Raw genomic sequence first — 20,676 nt, forward strand, 5'->3', positions numbered from 1 at the left:
CAGACCCCATAACTACTGCCCAAGCAAACCTGTATGACTGTAAAACTGCCAGCCAGATGCGCAATGCAGGAACAAACATCCAGTTTTTAAGTGTTTTACACATAATTTTCAGCTGTTTGGCCAACTTCAGATATTTAGGTGGCTCAAAATGAAACAGGAGATATAAAAGGGAATAAAAGTCTATTTGAAGTGGGTTGTGTGCTCATATCAAGTTCCCTTTGCTTAAATGCAGTGACACAAATATCACCCCAACAGGCTTGGTGTGGAATTTACACCATAATTAAGGAGGGATCAGGCCCAGGGCAACCTAATACGAGCTTTTCATATATTTGCAACAAAATTTCAGCTCTATTCAATGTGTTTGCTAGATCAGAATGCAGTTTGGAAACTCTGAGGGGAGGTGGGAATCTGAATAAACATGCCTGCAAAAAAAGAAAGATAATTCAGGTCCGAAGGGTCATTCCCTTCAGTTCAAGTGCAGTGGATTGCCCTTCCTGGATCCAACAGTAGGGGCGTGGGAAGCTTTCAGATGTCACAGGGTTGTAGATAACATTTGAACATATGATTAGCTTTTGTGAGCTGTCTTTAGAAACCTTACATTTTTTCCCCCCCACACCTTAGCCAGAGATCCTTCCCTTGAGGTTTCGGGACGCTTAAAATGTTGCTTTGCCAAAAATCAAGGATGTGGAGAAGGTTTTCCTGTGTGATGTCATTTTGCTGCCCTTTATAAGCCTCTGCAGAGAAGAAGGGAACCTATCTGAGGATCCACACTCCAGCACAAGGGCGAGCAAGGAGCGTGGAGGCGAATCCAGCTGCAGATCCTGACCGACCATGGAAAAGCGATCCATGGCACCCTGCAGCTCCCTGCTCCTGGTACTCTGCAGCCTGAAGGCTACCTTTGCCTTCCCCAACTCCTCTCCACTGCTGAATCCCAGCTGGGGGAATGGAGATTGCCTAATGCACCTCTACACGGACACGGAGAGGAACAGCTTCCACCTCCAAATCAATGCCGACGGCTACATTGATGGTGCCCCTCACCAAACCATCTACAGTGAGTAGCTTCCTATGGATCCTCAGCCTTCATGGGAGCAGGGGAGGGAGGGCAACAGTTTTAGTTTCTCACTACCTATAAAAAATCCCCTCTTCTCCTTAGGCAGGCAGACAATAGCATGGGTACGGGATGGAAAACAAGCATAATTATTCCTCCTTTTGTTTAAAAAATAAAATCACTACAAAGAAATGTAGTGGATGGGGAATTTCAGTAAAGTCCTTTGCTTTCTCTGCAAGCAAAAACTACCTGAATTATCCTTCACTTCATGATTTTACCCGCAGCTTCTTGTGGGAGTTCCTATCAGAGGTTGGGGATGACATTCCCCAAACAGCTGCTTCCCATTGTGGTGACAGTCTTCCCAAAGGAACTGCACTGAAGGAACTCACCACACCAGTGCTGGAAAACTGATAGCAGCCCTAAAATCTGTGTTTTGGGGTAGAAGGCTGATGACTACAAAACTAACTTTGAATGTGGATAGAACATGGGAATACAGAGGTCAGTTAAAAATGGGAGAACTAGGAAAGGCCATAAAAGAAGTGCTAAACCTTTGGGGTTCATGAGAAATAACTATTCTCTAGTATAACTAAAAGGTTCTCAAATTGTCTCCTCGCAGTTTATTTTATTAAATACTTACTGTGTATTTTATTATATGCTTATTGCATATTTTATTATTCTATTTAAACAGAGAATAGTTTACTAAATTTCTTCCTTTGCTAAATACTTGACCCAAACTCTTTAGTTAGTAGAAAAATGGTGGGTTTTTTAAGACTTGGTGTTCTTTTAAAGCATTTCAAAAGTACTTCTGTCTTAGCAGCACTCAAATCACAAGTAGGTAGGCAACATAAAGTTAAGTTATTCTTCTTATTATAGCATCTTCTTTATACACTCAAAAATCTAAGCATACAGAACAGTGTTTTTGCATAATATATTTGCAGCACATATAAGGATGAAGTTATAATTTATTCAAGGAGAAAAAAGGATCATGCTCTATTTTTTTAAGGAATTGCTAAGGAAACACTTGCAGGAACACTTGCACTGCCTTGTTATTCTTCCTGCATATTTAAAGATTTTATAAAACTCATTTTAGGTATGTTAGTCAAGAACCAGTGTGGGATTTTAGAGAACAACAGGCAGGAAATTGTCATGTTTTGTCATATCTGCCATGAAACAAGTACACCAAGATTTGGAATGGTGGAGCAGGAAGGGTGGAAATCAGACAACAGAAGGGGTTATGAAAGGGAGGGTGACTGAACTGCTGCCAGGTCACCACGGCACCACCGAGACACCAGGTAGGTGGGAAGTTCTGCAAAGTTCTGCCCTGGGGTTGCAAAAACCCCCGGTGAGTTTGGAAGGAAACACAGTGGGTCATCTGGTCCCATCTCCCTGCTCCAACAGGGTCATCCTAGAGCACATGGCACAGGATTGTGCCCAGACAGTTCTGGAATGTCTCCAGTGACAGATACTCCACACCCTCTCTGGGCAATCTGTTCAGTGCTCAGTCACTGCACAGCAAAGAAGTTCTTCCTCATGTTCAGGTGGAACTTCCTGGGCATCAGTTCCTGCCCATTGGCCTCTTGTGCCATTGCTGGGCACACCAGCGAAAACACCACAGGGCAGTCACAGAGATGGGGGAGACAAACTGCCAAGGACAGAACTAGGGGCAGTGTCCCCAGACTGTGATCTAGGACTTCAGAGAAAAAAGTTGTCTTTGGAAGGTTAGTTAGGGCAACATTGGAACAGGGCACCTGGAGAGGTGGTCTCCATCCTGGGAGCTTTCCAAAGCCACAGCTGACCTGATCTAGGGTGGACAACGCCCCAGGTCATGTGGGAGGTTGGTTTGGACTCCCACAGGGACTTCCAGCCAGAGCACCTGTGGATCTGTAAGGCAGTGGTGCAGGGTCAAACCAGGATCTTGGATTTGACATCTTCGTTCTTCTAAACAGGTGCCCTTATGATCAAGTCTGAGGGTGCTGGCTCAGTAATAATCACAGGGGTGAAGAGTGGACGTTACCTATGCATGGACATGAAAGGAAACATATTTGGCTCGGTGAGTGACCTCTGCTAAGCCTCAAGGCTGAAGGGCAGGTGCAGCCTGCTGCTGTGCTGCCCAGGCGGGGAAAACCTGTGTAGGTGCAGATTTAAGAGAGGATGTGCCACTTAGGTAATACTTTCCTTTCCTCTTTGATTGTACTGAGTTGTAGAGCTGATTAAAATCATCTGAGATCCTGCTTGGGTAAACGAGGGCAAAATGAGATGCAGTGATGGACCAGTCAGAATTCCTGACGTACCATAGAGCCATGGGTTGGGACCCTCTGAAAGAAAACAATGTTATCATTAAAATACCTTTGCTGAAAACTTGGGCATATATCTCAGATCTACTGAGTTGTCTCAGTTACAGACCTGGGAGATTAGAAAGCAAGATCTCATCCCTCTTTCCCTCTTTAATTTGTGCCAAACCCCTCTGCTCACAGGTGTCATGTTTTTTCCCCTCAGCATTACTTCAGCCAAGAGGACTGTGTGTTCAACCACAGGACGCTGGAGAACGGATACGATGTGTACCAATCTCCCAAACACAACTTCCTGGTGAGCTTAGGCAGAGTTAAGCAAGCTTTTTTCCCTGGCATGAACCCGCCACCATACTCCCAGTTTTTATCCAGGAGAAACGAAATCCCGTTGTTCCGCTTCAACACCCCCAAGCCCCACAGGAACACCAGGAGTGCAGACATGGATCCGATGGATCCTCACCAGGTCCTGGTCCCGCAGAGGAAGACCTCTGGGCTTGGCTCTCCCCTGCAACAGGAAGCAGACTTCTCCCACGTGCCCAGGGAACCCGTGAGGATCAACCAGAATGACGTGGTGAACCCTGATGACCCCCATGCCATGATGGACGCTCGGAGGTACCCGAGCCCCCGGTTCTACATCACCAGATAACTGTGACCCTGGAGCCTGCAAAGTGAGGACAGAGGCAAAGGGAACTGTCTGACACACTCTCAGTCTGAATGTCCAATGGGAAACACCGGGGAAAGTTCCTTATATTTCAAATTTTTGTACTTAGAGATGACACATTACTGACAAAGCAAGTTGAACTTTTCCAGCCGGAGCTCTGTGGACTGAAAAGATATATTTTTTAAAAGAATAGTAGAAATCAAACCTTTTAGGATCCTAATCACCTTAAGTTTCCATCAATGAAGAAAAAAGAAATCCCTTGAATGAACTGAGAAACTGATATTATGTTGCTGATGTAACTGGGAAGAGACGTGGAACATCTGACATTCCAACAGAGGCAGGGAATCCTCTTATTGCACTGTTGCTGAGTGTTCAAACACAGCAGACAAACTCTCTGGCAGTGTGTTATATTATTATATAAAAACTACTATATATGCAATATATACATTATCTGAAGGGGCCTACAAGAAAGCCAGAGAAGGATTTTCCTTCTGAGTAAGTTCTTCATCAGGAACTGTAGTGGCAGGAGAAGGGGGAATGGCTTCCAACTGACAGAGAGCAGGTTTAGATTGGATATTAGGAAGAAATTCTTCTCTGGGAGGGTGGGGAGGCCCTGGCACAGGTTGCCCAGAGAAGCTGTGGCTGCCCCATCCCTGGAAGTGTTCAAGGCCAGGTTGGATGGGGCTCTGAGCAACCTGGGATAGTGGAAGGTGTCCCTGCCCATGGAAGGGAGCTGGAACGAGATGATCTTTAAGGTCCTCTCCAACCCAACCATTCTATGTTTTTAGCTTTTAAGTTGGAGCTTCAGTCTCTTTTCATGCCCCTATGAGTCAAAAAATGACCACTCTGCTGTTATAAGAGCACCACATGTGGAAAACTAGTAAGTGACAGAAGGACAGGACAGGATTAAATGGTCTTGTGTAAACAGAGCAATTCTGGACACTTTCTGAATCAAAGCTGAGGTTTGGGAAAAAAAGAGAAGAGTCTCACTGTCTGTCAAGTGCTTCTCTGTCACAGTTCTACATTCACTGAATTCTGGCATCACGATGTGGAAAAATAATGTAAGGATCATTAGTTTTCCTCTTTCCAACCTAGAGAAGTACTAGGATTATTAATAATCAATAGTGTGTGTCAAGATGGTTTGTTTTGCAAAATGCTGAACTACACAGGGGGAAAAAATATCCAAAAATTTATGCCTTGTAAGTGTCAAACTGTTAATAGTTTCACTATAATGAAGACTCTCATCTAATGAGTGAAAATTAGGTATGTATTTAGAAAGGAGCATCTAATTAGCACCCATGTTTCTATTCAGTTCTGAGCAGATATTAGATGCTTTATATTTGTAAGAGTGAAATTACCATTAATCAAGAGATCTCTCATTTACAGAACTTTTTCCCTAGATTGATTTATGTTATGGATACATTGACTTTGAAAGTTATTTGTGATGCAACTGTGCAGAAATCAATTCACTGGAGTTACATCAGTGCAACAAAATCAAAATAAGGCCCTCCTGTGTTCATTGGAATTTTTCTGGATTTAGCACAGGGTCTGTCCTGCTGACAGCATTTAAATAATCTCTTTTTCCCTCCCTATATATGTATAAATACATGATATCTTTTTATCTATAACATTCAACTCATGTTAGAAAAGTCACAGGTCCTGATACTACTCTTAGAATAGTTTTCCTATCTAGAGTGATTCCTAATTCATGTAAATTCTAGGGAGCACAGGACAAGCCAAATGATTAAGACTAGACCAAGAGTTCTGTCTCATCATGGTTTTGATTAATTTCTGAATGAAATGAGTGATTCTAAGGAATTCAGGAGAGTTGCAGGTGGGTGGAGAGTTGTGCTTTTTCTTGCTTATTCAAAATGCAGCAAGACTTTTTACCCTGCTGTCTGTTGTACAGTGCAGAGGTGTGATTTTATTTAATAACTTTACTTGATTTCTGTTCTTGGCTTTTGCTCCTTGAAAACTCTGGACTTCAAGTACAACAGCAAAGTTTGCCTTTTGCATAAATTGTTGGAAGCTCCACAGGCTCTCTGGGACTCCAAGACAATGGACCTACAACAATTTGAATCTCTGTCCATATCAAACTTTGATGAGAAATGTGGGGTTTAATCTCCACACCATCTCTATATTCATACATTAGACCAAAGTAAGCAGGTTGCTCACTCTCTTAGTAGCCAGGGGATTTAGTGCCTAAGCTAAGACTGAATACACAGTGGATTTTGCATTAAAAAAATGTATTTGTAGCTATAGACAACTGTATCAAAATATCAAAAGAATTAATTCTTCAATGGAAATGCTGGCAATCACCAGCTGGTAAGAAAGCATTATTATTTATGTTGCAATATTTATTTATTTATTTGTGTGGGTCTTAAATCCCACAGAATATTTATAAATATTTATAATAATGTATAATAGAGATTATTTCCTTTAATAAAAGCACCAATAAACTTTTCATTTTCTCCAAATGGTGGATTCTGCATTGTCTGTCTAAATCCCCCATTCCAGAAGGATTTGAGTAGCAGGTATGTCCGAAAATTTTTGTGTCCCCCTGTGCCATGAGTTCCAGCCTCACAGGTTGCAGCTTCCTGGGTGTTTCAGGGACCACAAGTATAAAAGTTTTGTGAAAGATGATGAGAAAAACAATGTCTTAGTAGGTCTAGACTGACCATGAGGGATCGTCTACTGGGAATTCTGCAATGCAAAAGCAGTGGTCCCATCAGGAAATATTTGTGAACCTGGCTCCAAGATCTTAGGGTAAAAGATACTTGGTAAATTAAAAGTATCTGCAGGGAGGGGGCAGAGGATGGACCAGGCTCTGCTCAGGGGTGCCCAGCAATGGCACAAGAGGCCATGGGCAGGAACTGATGCCCAGGAAGTTCCACCTGAACATGAGGAAGAACTTTGCTGTGCAGTGACTGAGCACTGAACAGATTGCCCAGAGAGGGTGTGGAGTCTCCCTCACTGGAGATATTCCAGAACCATCTGGATGCAATCCTGTGCCATGTGCATCGGGATGACCCTGCTGGAGCAGGGAGGTGGCACCAGATGCCCCACCCTGGCCCCTTCCAACCTGACCCAGTCTGTGATTCAGAGAAGACTCAAGAAGTAGCAAGACTGGCAAGTTAACTAAATTTAACTTCCACTTCTATGACTTTTTTGGTGCTTTATTAAGTAGGCCTGCCCTTCTTCAGCCCTACTCTGAGCATTTAAATGAGATACAGGGCTTGTACCATTTGTGTGCCCAAAAATGAACTTTACTCCTGCCTGTCAGCGTTCAGGGTAAGCAACAAGCTTAGGAAGGAGGTCAATGTTACCCCAAGTTATTCTCCTCTTTTGTTGTTTCAACAATTTTCTTCCAGCTCATAGGGGGAATTCTTGTCATTGGGATCGAAGAGCCTGAGCTGGCAATAGGTAATCTCAAGACACGTCTTTGATTTCACTCCTCAAATTCACCATTTCCTCCTCTACATGTTATTCTGCCCCGCACACTTATTGATGATGCTTTCTCATGAACATTTCCACATTCCTAAATTTTATTCAAAGTCATCACAAAAAAATAACCCCATGAGGAACTTAAATACTGATTTTACTCAAGCTCAGTGCTTCACCTTGGACATTACTACTTACTCCTGTGCCCAATAACTGCTTGCATACCTACTTCACCTTCTTTTATCTCCTAAGTAACATTTACCTTTTCCAGTTAAGCTTGTGGCATCGTGTCAAATGTTGAATTAAAATTCACCATCATTTTTCCCTTGCCTATACATCAGTTATTTCATCAAAGAACCACTCGCGTAAGTCTGAACTACTTATGGTAAAAACTCAATTATATTCCAGGTTTCATTTACCCCTCTTGTCTGTAATTACATTCTCCTTCAGAATTTGTTCAGCCCTGAGTGTTATTAAGGTCAAACTGACAGTCCTGTAAGATTGCTTTGTCCTCTCTTCTCAAATAAAAATTACTTTATTTCCCATTCTCTAGTTACATGGTTCCACATCCAGTTGGACAGATCTGTTTAAAATACTTGCTTACAGATGTGTAATTTTAGATGTGCTTTATTCTGGGATAAAGATTAGTGATTTCATCTGACACGAGCATACTAAATTCTTGAATTCTTGGCTTTAAAAGAGAAGAGGAGGGGAAGCACTGATCTCTGCTCTGTGGTGACCAGTGACAGACCCAAGGGAATGGCTGGAGCTGTGTCAGGGGAGGTTTAGTTTGGATATAAGGAAAAGATTCTTCCCCCAGAGGGTGGTTGGGCACTGACCAGGCTCCCCAGGGCAGTGGGTACAGCACCAAGGCTGACAGAGCTCAAGGAGTGTTTGGACAACACCCTCAGGTACATGGTGGGATTGTTGGGGTGTCCTGTGCAGGGCCAGGAGTTGGACCTCCATGATCCTTGTGGGTCCCTTCCCGCTCAGGACATTCTGCTATTCTATGGTTATAAAACTTTTGTGATTCTTCAGTATACCTGACATCACTAAACCAATGTTATGATTCTTGTCCTTCTGAAATCAAACCTTCTTTTTTTACCTCAAGTTTAAGTAAATTAACTTTTTAAGATATATTCCAAAATATATTCAGGATTTATTACAGTTAAGTCTGTTGCATCATCCCTCTTCTGTTCAGCTATGGATGGATCAGCCAACTGGGCACCACAAGGAAAAAATTACATCCCAAGGGGTTCTGCCTGGACCTCAAGTGCATTCCTGTGGTGACTGGTAACACCCTACTCATGATTTCTGGTTTTTATGCCAGTATCTTCCTGTGCCATATCCTCTGATTGTGCTCTCAGGAGCTTCTGGCATTCAGGTGAGGCATCCATAGTCCCACAGGGTCCCTGCATGCCAGGAATCCAAGAGCTTTTTGCAAGTGACAGCAGAGCTATCTCAGCTCAGGAGACCTTCCTGAATAGCACTGGATTTACCCTGCATGCACAGATCCTCCATATCCATGGATGTCGGAAAAGCAGCTCACACACTGTGCCCATGAAGCTGCCTTGGGATCACTATATATCCAAAAACCTCAGGCTCACGGCCAAAGCCCTCAAAAGAGGGACACATCTGGGGGAAATCTGACATATTTTAGGTCCAGGCATGTGGGCTGTGGATCTGAGGCAGCCAAAAGCTTAGACAGAGAATGCATCTGATCTAAATTCTGTTCTGAAGGAAAAAAGTAAAAAAAAAAACCCTCCGAAACTCCTCCTATTGCAAAGACAGGGCTATGTCTGGAAAACAGTCCCTAACAGAGAACTGTGGGAATGAAGAAAATCTCTTTATTTTAGAGGAAGGAAACTGTGATACTACCAGAGCTCTCTGCCAAAGCACTCCCCTGATGGCTGCTGGAGGTTAGACCTGTGAGATGATGGTGGTGGAGCAACACCAAGGAACACGAGCTGCCATGAGCTTTCAACTGCTCTTTTTCTCTCCTGTCACCTTTTCCAAATTAAGCCTGGTCTGATAAAGCACCGGCTAAACATGAACAACTGCATCAAAGGAGGTCACAACTCCCCTACCTTTTGAAACATTATTGTTTTGGAAGCAGAATACAACTGGGTTCTTCAGCAAAAGAAAACATCAGCTTAGAAAGAAGCTGAGTTTCCTCTTGTTTTGGGCGATCTCCACAGCCACGTTTTTTTCTCTCCTGATGTTCAGGTGAAAAAGCCTGCCAAAGACAGCTTTTATTTTAACTTTCACCAGTTTCAAAACCAATTTTCAAGCACACATCAGTTCTGACAGATCTGACTACAGTCAGACAGGCAAGTTGAGAAGTTTCTAACCTTTATTTCAGCACTACCTTCCTAGAAAGGTGTTCAAAAGGAATGTAACATTTTCTTATCACCCAAAATTCTCCTGATCCTGGTAGTGTGTTTAACAGCTTGATCTGCTTTCTCTGCCTCTCTCACATCTTGGCAGCTACTGCTGAAAATCCACCCTGTAGTTAAGGCCTTGTCTTCTGCTGCTAATTAGAGACTGGCACATCACAGGGACAAAACATCCATTGCCCACTACTGAGTAATCCCTCAAATATTTATGCTCTGTTGCTATTCCTAACAGAAGCATCTATCATTGCAACTCTCCTTTCCCATGATCCCAATAAACTGTACGGATTTACTGCACAAATGCACAGGAGCCACTTGATTAAAAAAAGCAAGAAGAAAGATTTAGCCTCAGGGTCAATTTAAAGACTTGAAAAGAGCAGCACTACACACAGACCTAAAGAAAACAGGGGTTAGAATTAACTTCAGAAGCTTCCAGAATTAGTGACTTTCTAATGCATAGAGAACCTTACATCTGACAAAACAAAGGTGAAATAACTATATTAGGGCAGGCTATAAGATCATCTAGGCTAGTCTACAATGCCAAGGGCAGATAAATAATATAAAAAATACAACAGGGCAACTGTAGAACACACTTGATTACTTGTACTCCCTTGGCCACTGGCAGATGTGTTTGCACCATTTTAGTGTCTTTTACAAAATCTGAATTGGGAGATTCTGACTCATAAGTTTTTCACTGAAAAATAAATGCTACTTCATTAATACAGGAGCTGTTTAGAAAACTTGAATGGTTTCACCCTGTGGTATTTTTCATCCTACCATCTGCTTGCCCTGTGTAAGGGTTACCAAAAGAGGAAAGGATTTGGTAACAATAATTTCAAGAAAACAATGATCCTATTTCTTAGCATGGGTCTAAATTTTAACCACCTAGAAACACATTAAAGAAGGCAAAATGTATTACAGAGGAAGAGTCAAAAATCCCTCTGGGAAGAGTATCACCCAAGCAGTGGCAAAGCATTCATTGAAAAGGGAGATGTTCTCCTAAGTTATTTACATCAGCAGCAAGAATAAAATGTTAATTACCTGCTTGAGAGTAGGCAAGAAAGAGAGAAAAAGAAGTCTTTTAAACTGAGAAGTACATAAATCACTAGTGTGTTTTGAAATATTTGACAAAAGTTACAGACTTAGGGAGAAAAAAAGTGTTATATCTCCAGTCATCTTTCAGCTGATGAAGGAGGCACATTTTCAACTCAGTTACTGTGGCTCCAAGAAGTATTAATGGAATGACTGACAAAATTCAGGACATGGCAATTCCAGAAGAGTTCAAGCTATTTAAAGCACTGACAGGAGAGCCTCCTGCTATGTAACTGCCCTTCCTGAAATAAACAGGCACTGCCAGGGACAAGCAAAGTAAGAATGAACTCCTGTCCCACCCTCTGCCATTAAGTCTGTTATAAGTCATGCTTAGAACTGTTCCACCTTCCTTGGCTGTGACCATCATTTAGTATTCAGGAGCCCTCTAGGAAGATGCCTCTAGGAAGGAGCTCAAGGAGCCTGTGCAAAAGCCCCACATTCCCTTTTTTCCTTCCTGAGAACACAACTTATTTCCTTCAGTACATTGAGAAGGAATTCTTTTTGCTGGGAAAAAGTGCTATGGACACTTTTAAACGAGTCTTGAGTAGTTCCTCAAGCTGCCACTGTTATCTCTGTACTTCTGATTTTAAACAGGTCCTTTTTAATTTCACAAGTACAAACTTTACTGTTTGGGTCAATGATGTGGTCAGTAACGGTTGGCTACCAAGGATTTTTCCAACCCAGCTTAAGGGCACCCAGTCCTTCAAATTATATGTGTTTGAGGTTGAAAGACCAACCTTGCTGACACCAGAATAACAAATATGCATTTTTTACAGATCAGATGAGCCACTTTAGAATCATGGAATGGTTTGGGTTGGAAGGGATCTTAAAGATCATCTCATTCCAACCCCCTGCCATGGGCAGGGACACCTTCCACTAGCCCAGGTTGCTCAGAGCCCCATCCAACCTGGCCTTGAACACTTCCAGGGATGGGGCAGCCACATCATCTGTCAAAAATATACTTTCCTCTCTATGGACTAATTTCCAGATACAGCAGCAGAGGGTTTAATGGTTATTTCCTGGATAAACAAGCCATGCTTGGCAAAAAACAGGTAAAAATCAGGTAAAAAGCCTAATGTTCATTTCCAGGTTCTGGAGAACACAACCCTAAAATCCCACCTCCAGTCACCACAGGACTGAACACTTCCCACTCCATCCCCTACATTTCAGCAGTGTTAGTGTTGAACAAACAGCCCAGAGAACTGACTATTTTTAAAAATTATAAAACATTAAAACTTGAGTCAAACGGTTAATTTTGTACAGTCACAAGCAATTTTAGGCATGTCCTTAACATTTTTACATCAGTGCTTCCAGGTTAAGAGGCAGGACAGCACTGAACCATCAGCCCTGGAAGTCTTTTTCACAGTAAAAGTCCGGCCTGGGGTTTTGCAGAAAAAAAAAAAAGGAAAAGCAAGTTGTGTGATCTGAACAAAGTTTTGTAGAGTAATTGTTCATTTCTCATACTCATTATTCATAGAGTAATATTAAGAAAGATTTTTCCCTCACAAGAAATACAGATGAAATGAAGGAACCTTTAATTGTTTTGTTTTTTTTTTTTTGAACAGGCTTAAAATATGCAAACGAAGAAAAAATACATGGATATTATAAATAACATAAACCAGATAAGCTTACACAGTAACACTACAAACATCCCAGAGAGGAAAGAATGCAGTATTAACATCAAAAATTGCCAAGCAATCAAATTTGCCTAATTCTAGGCAAAAACATTCACAGAATCAAGTGTATGACTGAACTGACAGAAGGATTTTAGTTGGGTACAACTCCCCCTATTGATAAAGTTCCTTTTTAGAAGAGAGACCATTATTCCAACTATGTGCACATAAGGTTCCTCTTCCTGCTTGCAGCTTAAAAATAAATATTTTATGTTTGTGTACAGTGCTCTTCAACAGAGATGACAACAACCTGAACAATTTCTTAGGAAATACTCCCGGCGAGGTAGGTATATCAGAATTTCCACTTTACAAATGGGAAGGAGATTTTCCCAGAGTCTCCCAGTTCTTTAGTGCCAGAGCCACATCTCCTGACTCTGCAACAAACCTTTCCCACTAGGCAATGCTCCTTTTTTTAGGTTATACTATTGCATTCAAAAATTTATTTTAAGACAACATGTAAGTTTGATATTACAATATAGCATTTTGTAATAAAACAAGAATACAGTATAGCTCATCTTTGAGGTACCATTCCTCTCCCCTCCCCAACTCTTTTACATGGAGGTCATAAAAATAATTATGGAGTAAAGCAAAGGAGTTTTTCAAATTATGTGCTATAAGATCAGATATGTAAGTGACTGAAGTGTTATGTTTCTGTTCAGAAAGAATATTTGTTTTATTTTGCTACTGAAAACTTATGCTGGGCACTAGGACCATGCAGTTTGAGGTTTTTTAGGATGGTAAGCACTTGCAGTTCAGTGTCAGTAACTCCAGTCCATCTCAGTAATTACTACAGGTACTTTTCCCATGCTTAGCAAAACGATGATCTAAATCCACCTCCTCCCTGCAGGGGCTGCTAAAACACTTTTGAAGCTACACATTCAACTCCCACATCCACTAAGTGAGAGTCCTGGTTAAGACAAACACACGTGATTTCAGGTTTTGACAGGTTCCCATTTTCAAGTTTTACAACGAAATGACTGACTCCTGTATTGGGACTGACAGAAGACAACTGGGACTTGGTTAAATTTGCTGGCAAAGTACAGTTGAGATCTGAAACAAAATAACCAATCCAATTTCTCATGTATGCTCCATGACTCACCACCAGTATATTAGCATCTAATATTTTGGAGGATCCACTGCCCTCAGAACTCGGTTCTCCTTCACTGCAGTGGTTTGTCCAAGGGAAAACAAATTGTTCTTTAGGTGTTCCTGAGCTTCTGCTGGATGCACCAGGTTCTCTCTGTTCCAACCCAACAGCTAGCTGGCACAGGAATTCAAAAAAATCCCTCGCACGTTCTCTCACCTGAAGAGAAAGACCAGGAGGGAACATTGGGAAGAACAAAGAGACCGTTGGGAAGAATGAAGAGATCATGAAGAAATAAAGAGATCCTTGTGAACAAAGCAAGAGGTTCTGACTTTCAGAAATCTGAGCTACAACTCCTTCAGTTAAAAGACAAATATTTATCACAGACAAGGCTCAGAAGTCAGTGTCAAATTACTGGATGTTGTACAAACTCCCCTCGAAAGCCGAGGCTGAGAGTAATTGCCACCATCCTCCTGCAAATCCTCCTCTTTCATGAGGAGTCAATCTCAAAATCAATATTTCAGTTACAAAGAGATTTCCTACTTGGCAGCCACTGTTATAAAGCCAAGCAGTGTTTTTAGCTTAGAAAGCAACTACCTCTGGTTGGGCTGAGCTCTCAGTAAGTTCCTAAGCAGCACAAGCTGCAATCACACTGATAAAACAGCCTAGAAAAGGAAGGCACAAATAAATAAATAAATACCATACTTCATCCAGTGTTTCTCCTCCAGAGGGGGTGAATGAAGGACATTGCTCTCCAGCATCCTTTGCCATAGCTTTGAGGTCAGCCAAGGGCCTTCCTTCTGCAACACCATATTTCTGTGAGGGATAAGGTACAAAAAGAGGGGTTGTCAAGATGTGTCAAGTCTCCTGTTCCCCTTCCAATGCAAACAGCTTCGTTTTCTTGAATTCTCCAATGTAACATGAAAGTTTAACCACCATTCATATTTTATTCCAATTTTGGGGGGAGGAGGTATCTTTATATTTGCCATTTAAAATTTTTCTAAAACTATGTATTTTTATATATATATATATATATAATATATATTTTTATAGATATGTGTGTGTGTGTAGATATATATATATGCTGGGTAGACAAATATATTAAGAGCAGCATCTCATTTAAAGCACTGACATTCAAAACATGACCTTCAGCCTGATCTTTAGCTTGAGATTGTTTCCTCCAATGACACTCCCAGCTAACAAAATTCAAGTGTCTTTGTAACTGAGGTTACACTGCAAACACTTCTGTGCACAGTTGTTCACACGAGGATAAACTCCATTTACTTTTCATTTGCACAAACATCGAGGGGAATTATTTTTCACATGTAAGAAACAAATGTTTTCTCTATGGATTTCTGAAATCTCCACAGCAGAGGATAAATCTCTGCAGATTAATCCTTCATTGCCACTAACATAATTATCATGGAATATAATATATAAATTACTACAGTCTTCAGAATTTAAATATACTGAAATACATTTAGTCTCTCAATCCCCTTCTCTAAAGCAGAATAGCAGCAATTTAAGAACACTAAGAAAGATATGAAGAAATCAGTGCTCTGAAGCTGCTGGAAATGAAATCCTAATCCTAAAGATTTTTCCAGAAAAATCATGAAAGCAAGGCACAAGAGAATAAAACTTTCTTAAGAGGGTCAATGACGTGTTCTTTTAAAGTACTTTGCTTCTTTTTGTGCAATTCACTTAATACCTGTTATCCTAGTAGTGACTCACAACCAGTGACCTGCAGACACTGTACTGCATTTCCATACATCCATAAAAACACCATATAAAACAGTGTAACAGAGACATAAGATTATTCTTTCTAAAGTCTGGTATCATGAGCCATAATATTTTTCTAAAAAGTCAGGTGGTAAAGCAACTAAAGAAGTTTGGGAGGCATTTAACTTGCTGGTCTCAGGGGAAGAGCTGGAATTTCTGAGAGAAAAAAAGATTCAAACAGGAAATGCTACAGTCACGTGCTGCTCCTTAAACAATAAATATTACCTTATTTAAATCATTAAAGCATCACAGTTACAACGTTTATCACTAAATTTTGGCTTTGCTTCACAATTCTGCGAACAATTCATTGTCCCTGACGTGAAGAGTTCAGTTTTCAGTGATTAAGAACACAGCAAATAATGCTCTCCACTGTTAAATCTACGATTTAATAAGCCAAGATATCAATCAGCAGTAGGCTACATTTTCGAACTCTTCAGTATTTGATATTAAAACAAATTCTTCTGGCACTTACTCTCTCTCGCAGTCTTGCATCATACTTGATTTCCAAATCTCTGCAAAACTTATTCTTTCCTAGAATGGCAGTAGCAGTCTAAAAAGTGAATATATACGGTCACATCAGTGGGATGGAACAGAGACCATGTTACACCACAACAGCCAAGGTGAATCACGTCAGTAGCGCCCAACAGCCCAAACCAACAACACAAAAAGTTTTCCAGCTGAATTTTGTGAGAATTGGACATATGGCCTAGACTGGGAAAAGCTTCTGGACTTTCCTTCACAATTCAAAGTCCAGAAGAGTTGAAACACTTAGCACCTATGAAAGGTGGGCAGCAGGATTTACTGGGATAAAAGCCCCATCTTGAGCGTAACACTGCTCACAAATCCACCGTGTCCACACATTCTTCACATGTACTACGTGGGACAGACCGAGGTCCTAAAAACTGTTCAGTTAATCCAACTGCAAAAAACATCTGTCTGACACCTGCCTGGCTGCCACAGCCAATCCCAGAATCATTAGGGCTGGAAGGGACCTCTGGAGATCATCCAGTCCAATTCTCCTGCCAAGGCAGGGTCACCTGGAGCAGGTGACACAGGAATGTGTCCAGGTGGGTTTGAAATGTCTCCAGAGAGGGAGACTCCACGACCTCCCTGGGCAGCTGTTCCAGTGCTCAATGGAAAGAAATTCTTTGTCATGTTGAGGTGGAACTTGTGTTTTAGTTTGTGGCCATTGCTCCTCGTCCTGTCACTGGGCACCACTGAAAAGAGCCCAGCACCACCCTCCTGGTTCCTCTCTTGGAGATATTTATGTGCATTAATGAGATCCCCTCTCTTCTCCAGACTAATGAGGCCCAGGTCCTGCAGGGAGATACTCCAGACCCCTGATCATCTCTGTGGCCTCCACTGGATCCCCTCTGACAGCTCCCTGTCTTTCTTAAACTGGGAAGTAAAGGATGGCCAACCTGCTCCAGTTCCTACATGCACCAAAGTGTGAAGGCTGTACTGGGCTCACAGGAACTTTGGACTGGTAGTGTTGTGCAAACATCCACACCCAAACTGAAGTTCAAACAACTCACTTGGAAAAGTTTCCTTGGATTCTGGCAAAGAAGCAGCAGCCTTGTTGTACTGACAAGGTTTTATGATTGAGTTAACATATTGCTTAGGAAAAGCCTTATCTTGTAACTTTAAATTTCTGTCACAGAATAACGTCAAAATTCAGATAGGCTCGAGTCCACTTCCTTGTATATATGAATAGTATAGTTAATTGTATGATTATATGCTGGAATTTCCTCTTTTTCAACAGAATTTGTACATTCCTCTCATAATTGAGCTATGAAGTGACAGCTTAGCAACAAGACACTTCAGAGATTTGCAGCTGCCAAGAAAGGGAATTCCAACCACATGGAAACTGCACCTTTATACATCTCTGGAAAAGCTTTCACCAAGTCTGGATAGCTTGTCAAACAAATGGCAAAACACAAAACACATGTCCTTTAGGCAAAGGAAAAATTCAGGTCTGTCTTCTACATTGTGAGAGTACAAATGCTTTCCCCAGAAAAGGCTGTCTCTAATACAAGGAAAAAAATCCAAACCCAATTCCCCTAAGGCAGGCACATAGCCCAGACAGTTTTATGAAAGTCAGAAAGTACTATTGATTTAAAATATAATCACTGCCTTCCACAGAAGATATGTCCTAGAACAACTGATCTCTGACTTTAAAACTTCTGATTCCCTAATTTTGAGTATTTTGTAATCTTGCACACAAAATCACATGCAATCCCACTCAGTAATTTACATTTTTTTCCTCTTTATTTAACATATAATGCATCAAGGTGAGAGGTGTGACATTCCAACCTCCCTGCACATCTAATGATCCTTGCTCTGACTTCACAGCAAAACTTGATCTTGCCTATATTGGCCTGGATTCCTCAGAATTTCTTCCACAAATCCACAGGCACAACAGTGCATGAAATCCTGCAAAATGAGTTGGCCTTTAGTGATTCCCAACTGAGCTGTTCTCAACAAAATTGTGTAGAACTGCTTCCTGCAGTTCTACACAATTCAAACTGCAGTGGTGGGTCCATCAAAACAGCTTTTGGCTCTCCCTGCATTATTTTTGCATCATCAATTGCAAATAAATGCTGAATTTTGCAGCTAACTGTTGCCTCAAGAAGCGCTCACCTGCTTTGCTCGAAGGAGGTCACTTGAAAAGACATGAGTAAACTTCACATTACTGAGAAATACACCAGCAGCATCTGCTTGTCTGAAACCAGTTGCAGAGAGTGGCTCATCCACTCCTTGACCTGCAAAATAAAACCCCATCAACATTAAGACATGCAAATTTTAGATCATCGAGCAGCTGAGCGAGTATGACAATAAAGAGTCTGCTCAGTCATAATAAAATCCTTCTCCTTCAGTAAAGCCAAGCACTGGGAAAAGTTACTGCTCTTCTGGTCTTCCCTAAACTCAGTCACACAATTTTAACAAAACAAAGGAGTACAGGATAGGAACACAGAAGGATAACTATCAATGATATTTATATTAATCTATACCTCTGAAAAATTTAAACTTAAAACCATGCTGGTATAGGCCTCAGACCCCTCAAAAACACAGGGCTACCTTCACTTGCTATGCTGGAGAGGGGAAGAGAAACCCACTGCACATCATTTGACCCAGAGAGCTTGGAATTTAAAATACATCATTGGTACTTTCAAGAAAGTAAGGCAGGGAAATATTCTTTATTCATTTTACTATGAGCACAAAGCCCTGTTGCCAGATCTGTAAACAGCAATGTCACAGAGGTAGAAAACAGAGGTAAGAAAATCTAGAAGCATGAGCTTTTCCTCACAACATGTAGCATTGTATAAAGTTCATTTATTCAGAGAACAACCCCAGGAGGTTCCTTGTAGTGATGCCTTGATTTTCCTACAGCAGACATCCAAAAGAAAGCAGCCCAGTGTGTGTTTTCAGTTCTGGGTGTCCAAGTCAGCAGCCACTAAGGTGAAGTCTAGTTTTAAATGTGTCTAATAAAGACTGGCTTCCTAGAAGGAGCTGGGATTGAACAATTCAAGCATTTAAACAATCTTTTTGCAATGTTATTCTGTAATAATACTTAACAGCTGAGCAGTTGGTTACAGGGCTTCACCACAATTTTCCAGTAGAATAACTGATACTAACCTTGTAGTATCTTGTCTTTGTTGTATCTTGTTTCTCCACTGAAAGAGATTATAAACAACAACAAAAAAATTAACTCATAATCGGTTTACTGAATTTGCAAAAATGTTCTTATATTGGACACCAAGAGACAGTAGAATCTGAATGTGAAAAACAGAATGCAGCACAGATTCTTTTCAAAAGGATGCACCTAAAGGCTTTACAACAACAAAAATCCATTTTCAACTAGTCAGCCCCAATCATGCTATCAATATTTTTAAGACAAACCCACCTGGAATAAAAGGAAATGAAGTAACTACTTAGATTTATCAACAATGCAGCATAATTTGTCTGTAACAACTACACCTCCATGCTGGAGAGGATAAAGTTGCTGGAAGATTCCGGAGCCCTGTTATGAAAGGCATGTGTTGGCCAACTGGACCTCAAGATGAGCCTCAAACACGTAACTGTTCACAGAAGGCCAGTACTTTTAAAATGAGCTCCCATCCCCTTGGTGAATGATCTGGCATCTTTCTAAAGTGCCTGCAAGAAACTCACATGAGCTTTTCAAGTTCAACAAACTGATCCAGGCTCATGTTTTCTAGCTGATGTAAAAATTAACTGTGGTCACAGCACCACGTCAGCAAGATCCAGGTCTTTAAAGGAAGAGTTTCTCTTAACAGGAGGAAAACGAGAAAGGAAAATCAGTTTTGCTGATTAAGCGTTAAATCACAGAAGCATGGAATCGTTTGGGTTGGAAGGGATCTTAAAGATCATCCAGTTCCAACTCCCTGCCATGGGCAGGGACACCTTCCACTAGCCCAGGTTGCTCCAAGCCCATCCAACCTGGCCTTGGACACTTCCAGGGATGGAGCAGCCACAGCTTCTCTGGGCAACCTGTGCCAGGGCCTCACCACCCTCACAAGGAAGAATTTCTTCCTAATATCCAATCTAAACCTCCTCTCTGTCAGTTTGAAGCCATTCCCCCTTCTCCTGTCACTCCAGGCCCTTGGAAATAGTCTCTCCCCATCTACCTTGTGGGCTCCCTTCGGGTCCTGGAAGGCCACAATTAGGTCCCCCCAGGCTGGATAATCCCAACTCTCTCAGCCTTTCCTCACAGTAGAGCTGCTCCATCCCTCTGATCACCCTGGTGTCCCTCCTCTGGACTCGCTCCAACAGCTCCATGTCCTTGCTGTGCTGGGCCCCCAGAGCTGGAGGCAGCACTGCAGGGGGGGTCTCCCCAGAGCGGGGCAGAGGGGTAAAATCCCCCCCTGCCCTGCTGGCCACGCAGTTCGTACTCTAACGGAGAAACCCAGGGTTCAGCTTCCATAAAAACTAAAGGGTTCACTCCTGCCCGTCGCAGGCAGCGGGAGCTGCTCCGAGTGCCCACAGACGCGGGGCTGGGCTGTCGGTACTCACTGCCGCACCACGGTCAGCCCGAAGCGAACCATGGCAAGGTTGGCTCAGCTGAGCTCAGCTGAGCTCAGAGCCGGGCTCAGGAGGGATCTCCGGCGGGATTCCAGGCGGGATCTCAGGTGGGATCCCAGGTGAGCGCAGCTCCCGCTGCCCGCACTGCGGCGCCGCGCGCGCGCGCCGCGGTGACGT

General features: G+C 42.0%; 2 protein-coding genes across 3 annotated transcripts in view; one reads left to right on the forward strand and one right to left on the reverse strand.

Moving 5' to 3' along the window:
* TIGAR (TP53 induced glycolysis regulatory phosphatase) overlaps positions 1 to 20,676 on the reverse strand; it is a 45,080-nt gene extending 24,404 nt beyond the window's left edge. Inside the window, exons 1-6 of one of the 2 annotated variants that reach the window (XR_004357034.1) lie at positions 20,491 to 20,657; positions 19,096 to 19,133; positions 18,100 to 18,221; positions 15,932 to 16,009; positions 14,386 to 14,496; positions 13,696 to 13,899 (exon numbers count right to left, since the gene is read on the reverse strand). Coding sequence is in view for 1 of the 2 variants with exons in the window: in XM_032687435.1 (XP_032543326.1) it covers positions 13,450 to 13,899; positions 14,386 to 14,496; positions 15,932 to 16,009; positions 18,100 to 18,221; positions 19,096 to 19,133; positions 20,491 to 20,522 (831 nt within the window). In the remaining variant the exon portion in view is untranslated. Of the gene's footprint in view, positions 1 to 12,802; positions 13,900 to 14,385; positions 14,497 to 15,931; positions 16,010 to 18,099; positions 18,222 to 19,095; positions 19,134 to 20,490 lie in introns of those variants that run through there. The other variant, XM_032687435.1, reaches the window with a different exon arrangement.
* On the forward strand, positions 491 to 4,594 carry FGF23 (fibroblast growth factor 23). Its single transcript, XM_032687436.1, has 3 exons — positions 491 to 1,051; positions 2,995 to 3,098; positions 3,545 to 4,594. Exons 1-3 carry the CDS (start codon positions 832 to 834, stop codon positions 3,980 to 3,982), a joined length of 762 nt encoding a protein of 253 aa, XP_032543327.1. The 5' UTR covers positions 491 to 831; the 3' UTR covers positions 3,983 to 4,594.

The sequence above is a fragment of the Chiroxiphia lanceolata genome, chromosome 5, assembly GCF_009829145.1.
Source record: "Chiroxiphia lanceolata isolate bChiLan1 chromosome 5, bChiLan1.pri, whole genome shotgun sequence".
Classification (NCBI taxonomy): domain Eukaryota; kingdom Metazoa; phylum Chordata; class Aves; order Passeriformes; family Pipridae; genus Chiroxiphia; species Chiroxiphia lanceolata.

Coding starts and splice junctions, on each gene's coding strand:
- FGF23 (XM_032687436.1), top strand. CDS start 832: ATGGAAAAGCGATCCATGGCACCCTGCAGCTCCCTGCTCCTGGTACTC. Junction 1,052..2,994: donor CCCTCACCAAACCATCTACA/GTGAGTAGCTTC, acceptor TCTTCTAAACAG/GTGCCCTTATGATCAAGTCT. Junction 3,099..3,544: donor AAGGAAACATATTTGGCTCG/GTGAGTGACCTC, acceptor TTTTCCCCTCAG/CATTACTTCAGCCAAGAGGA.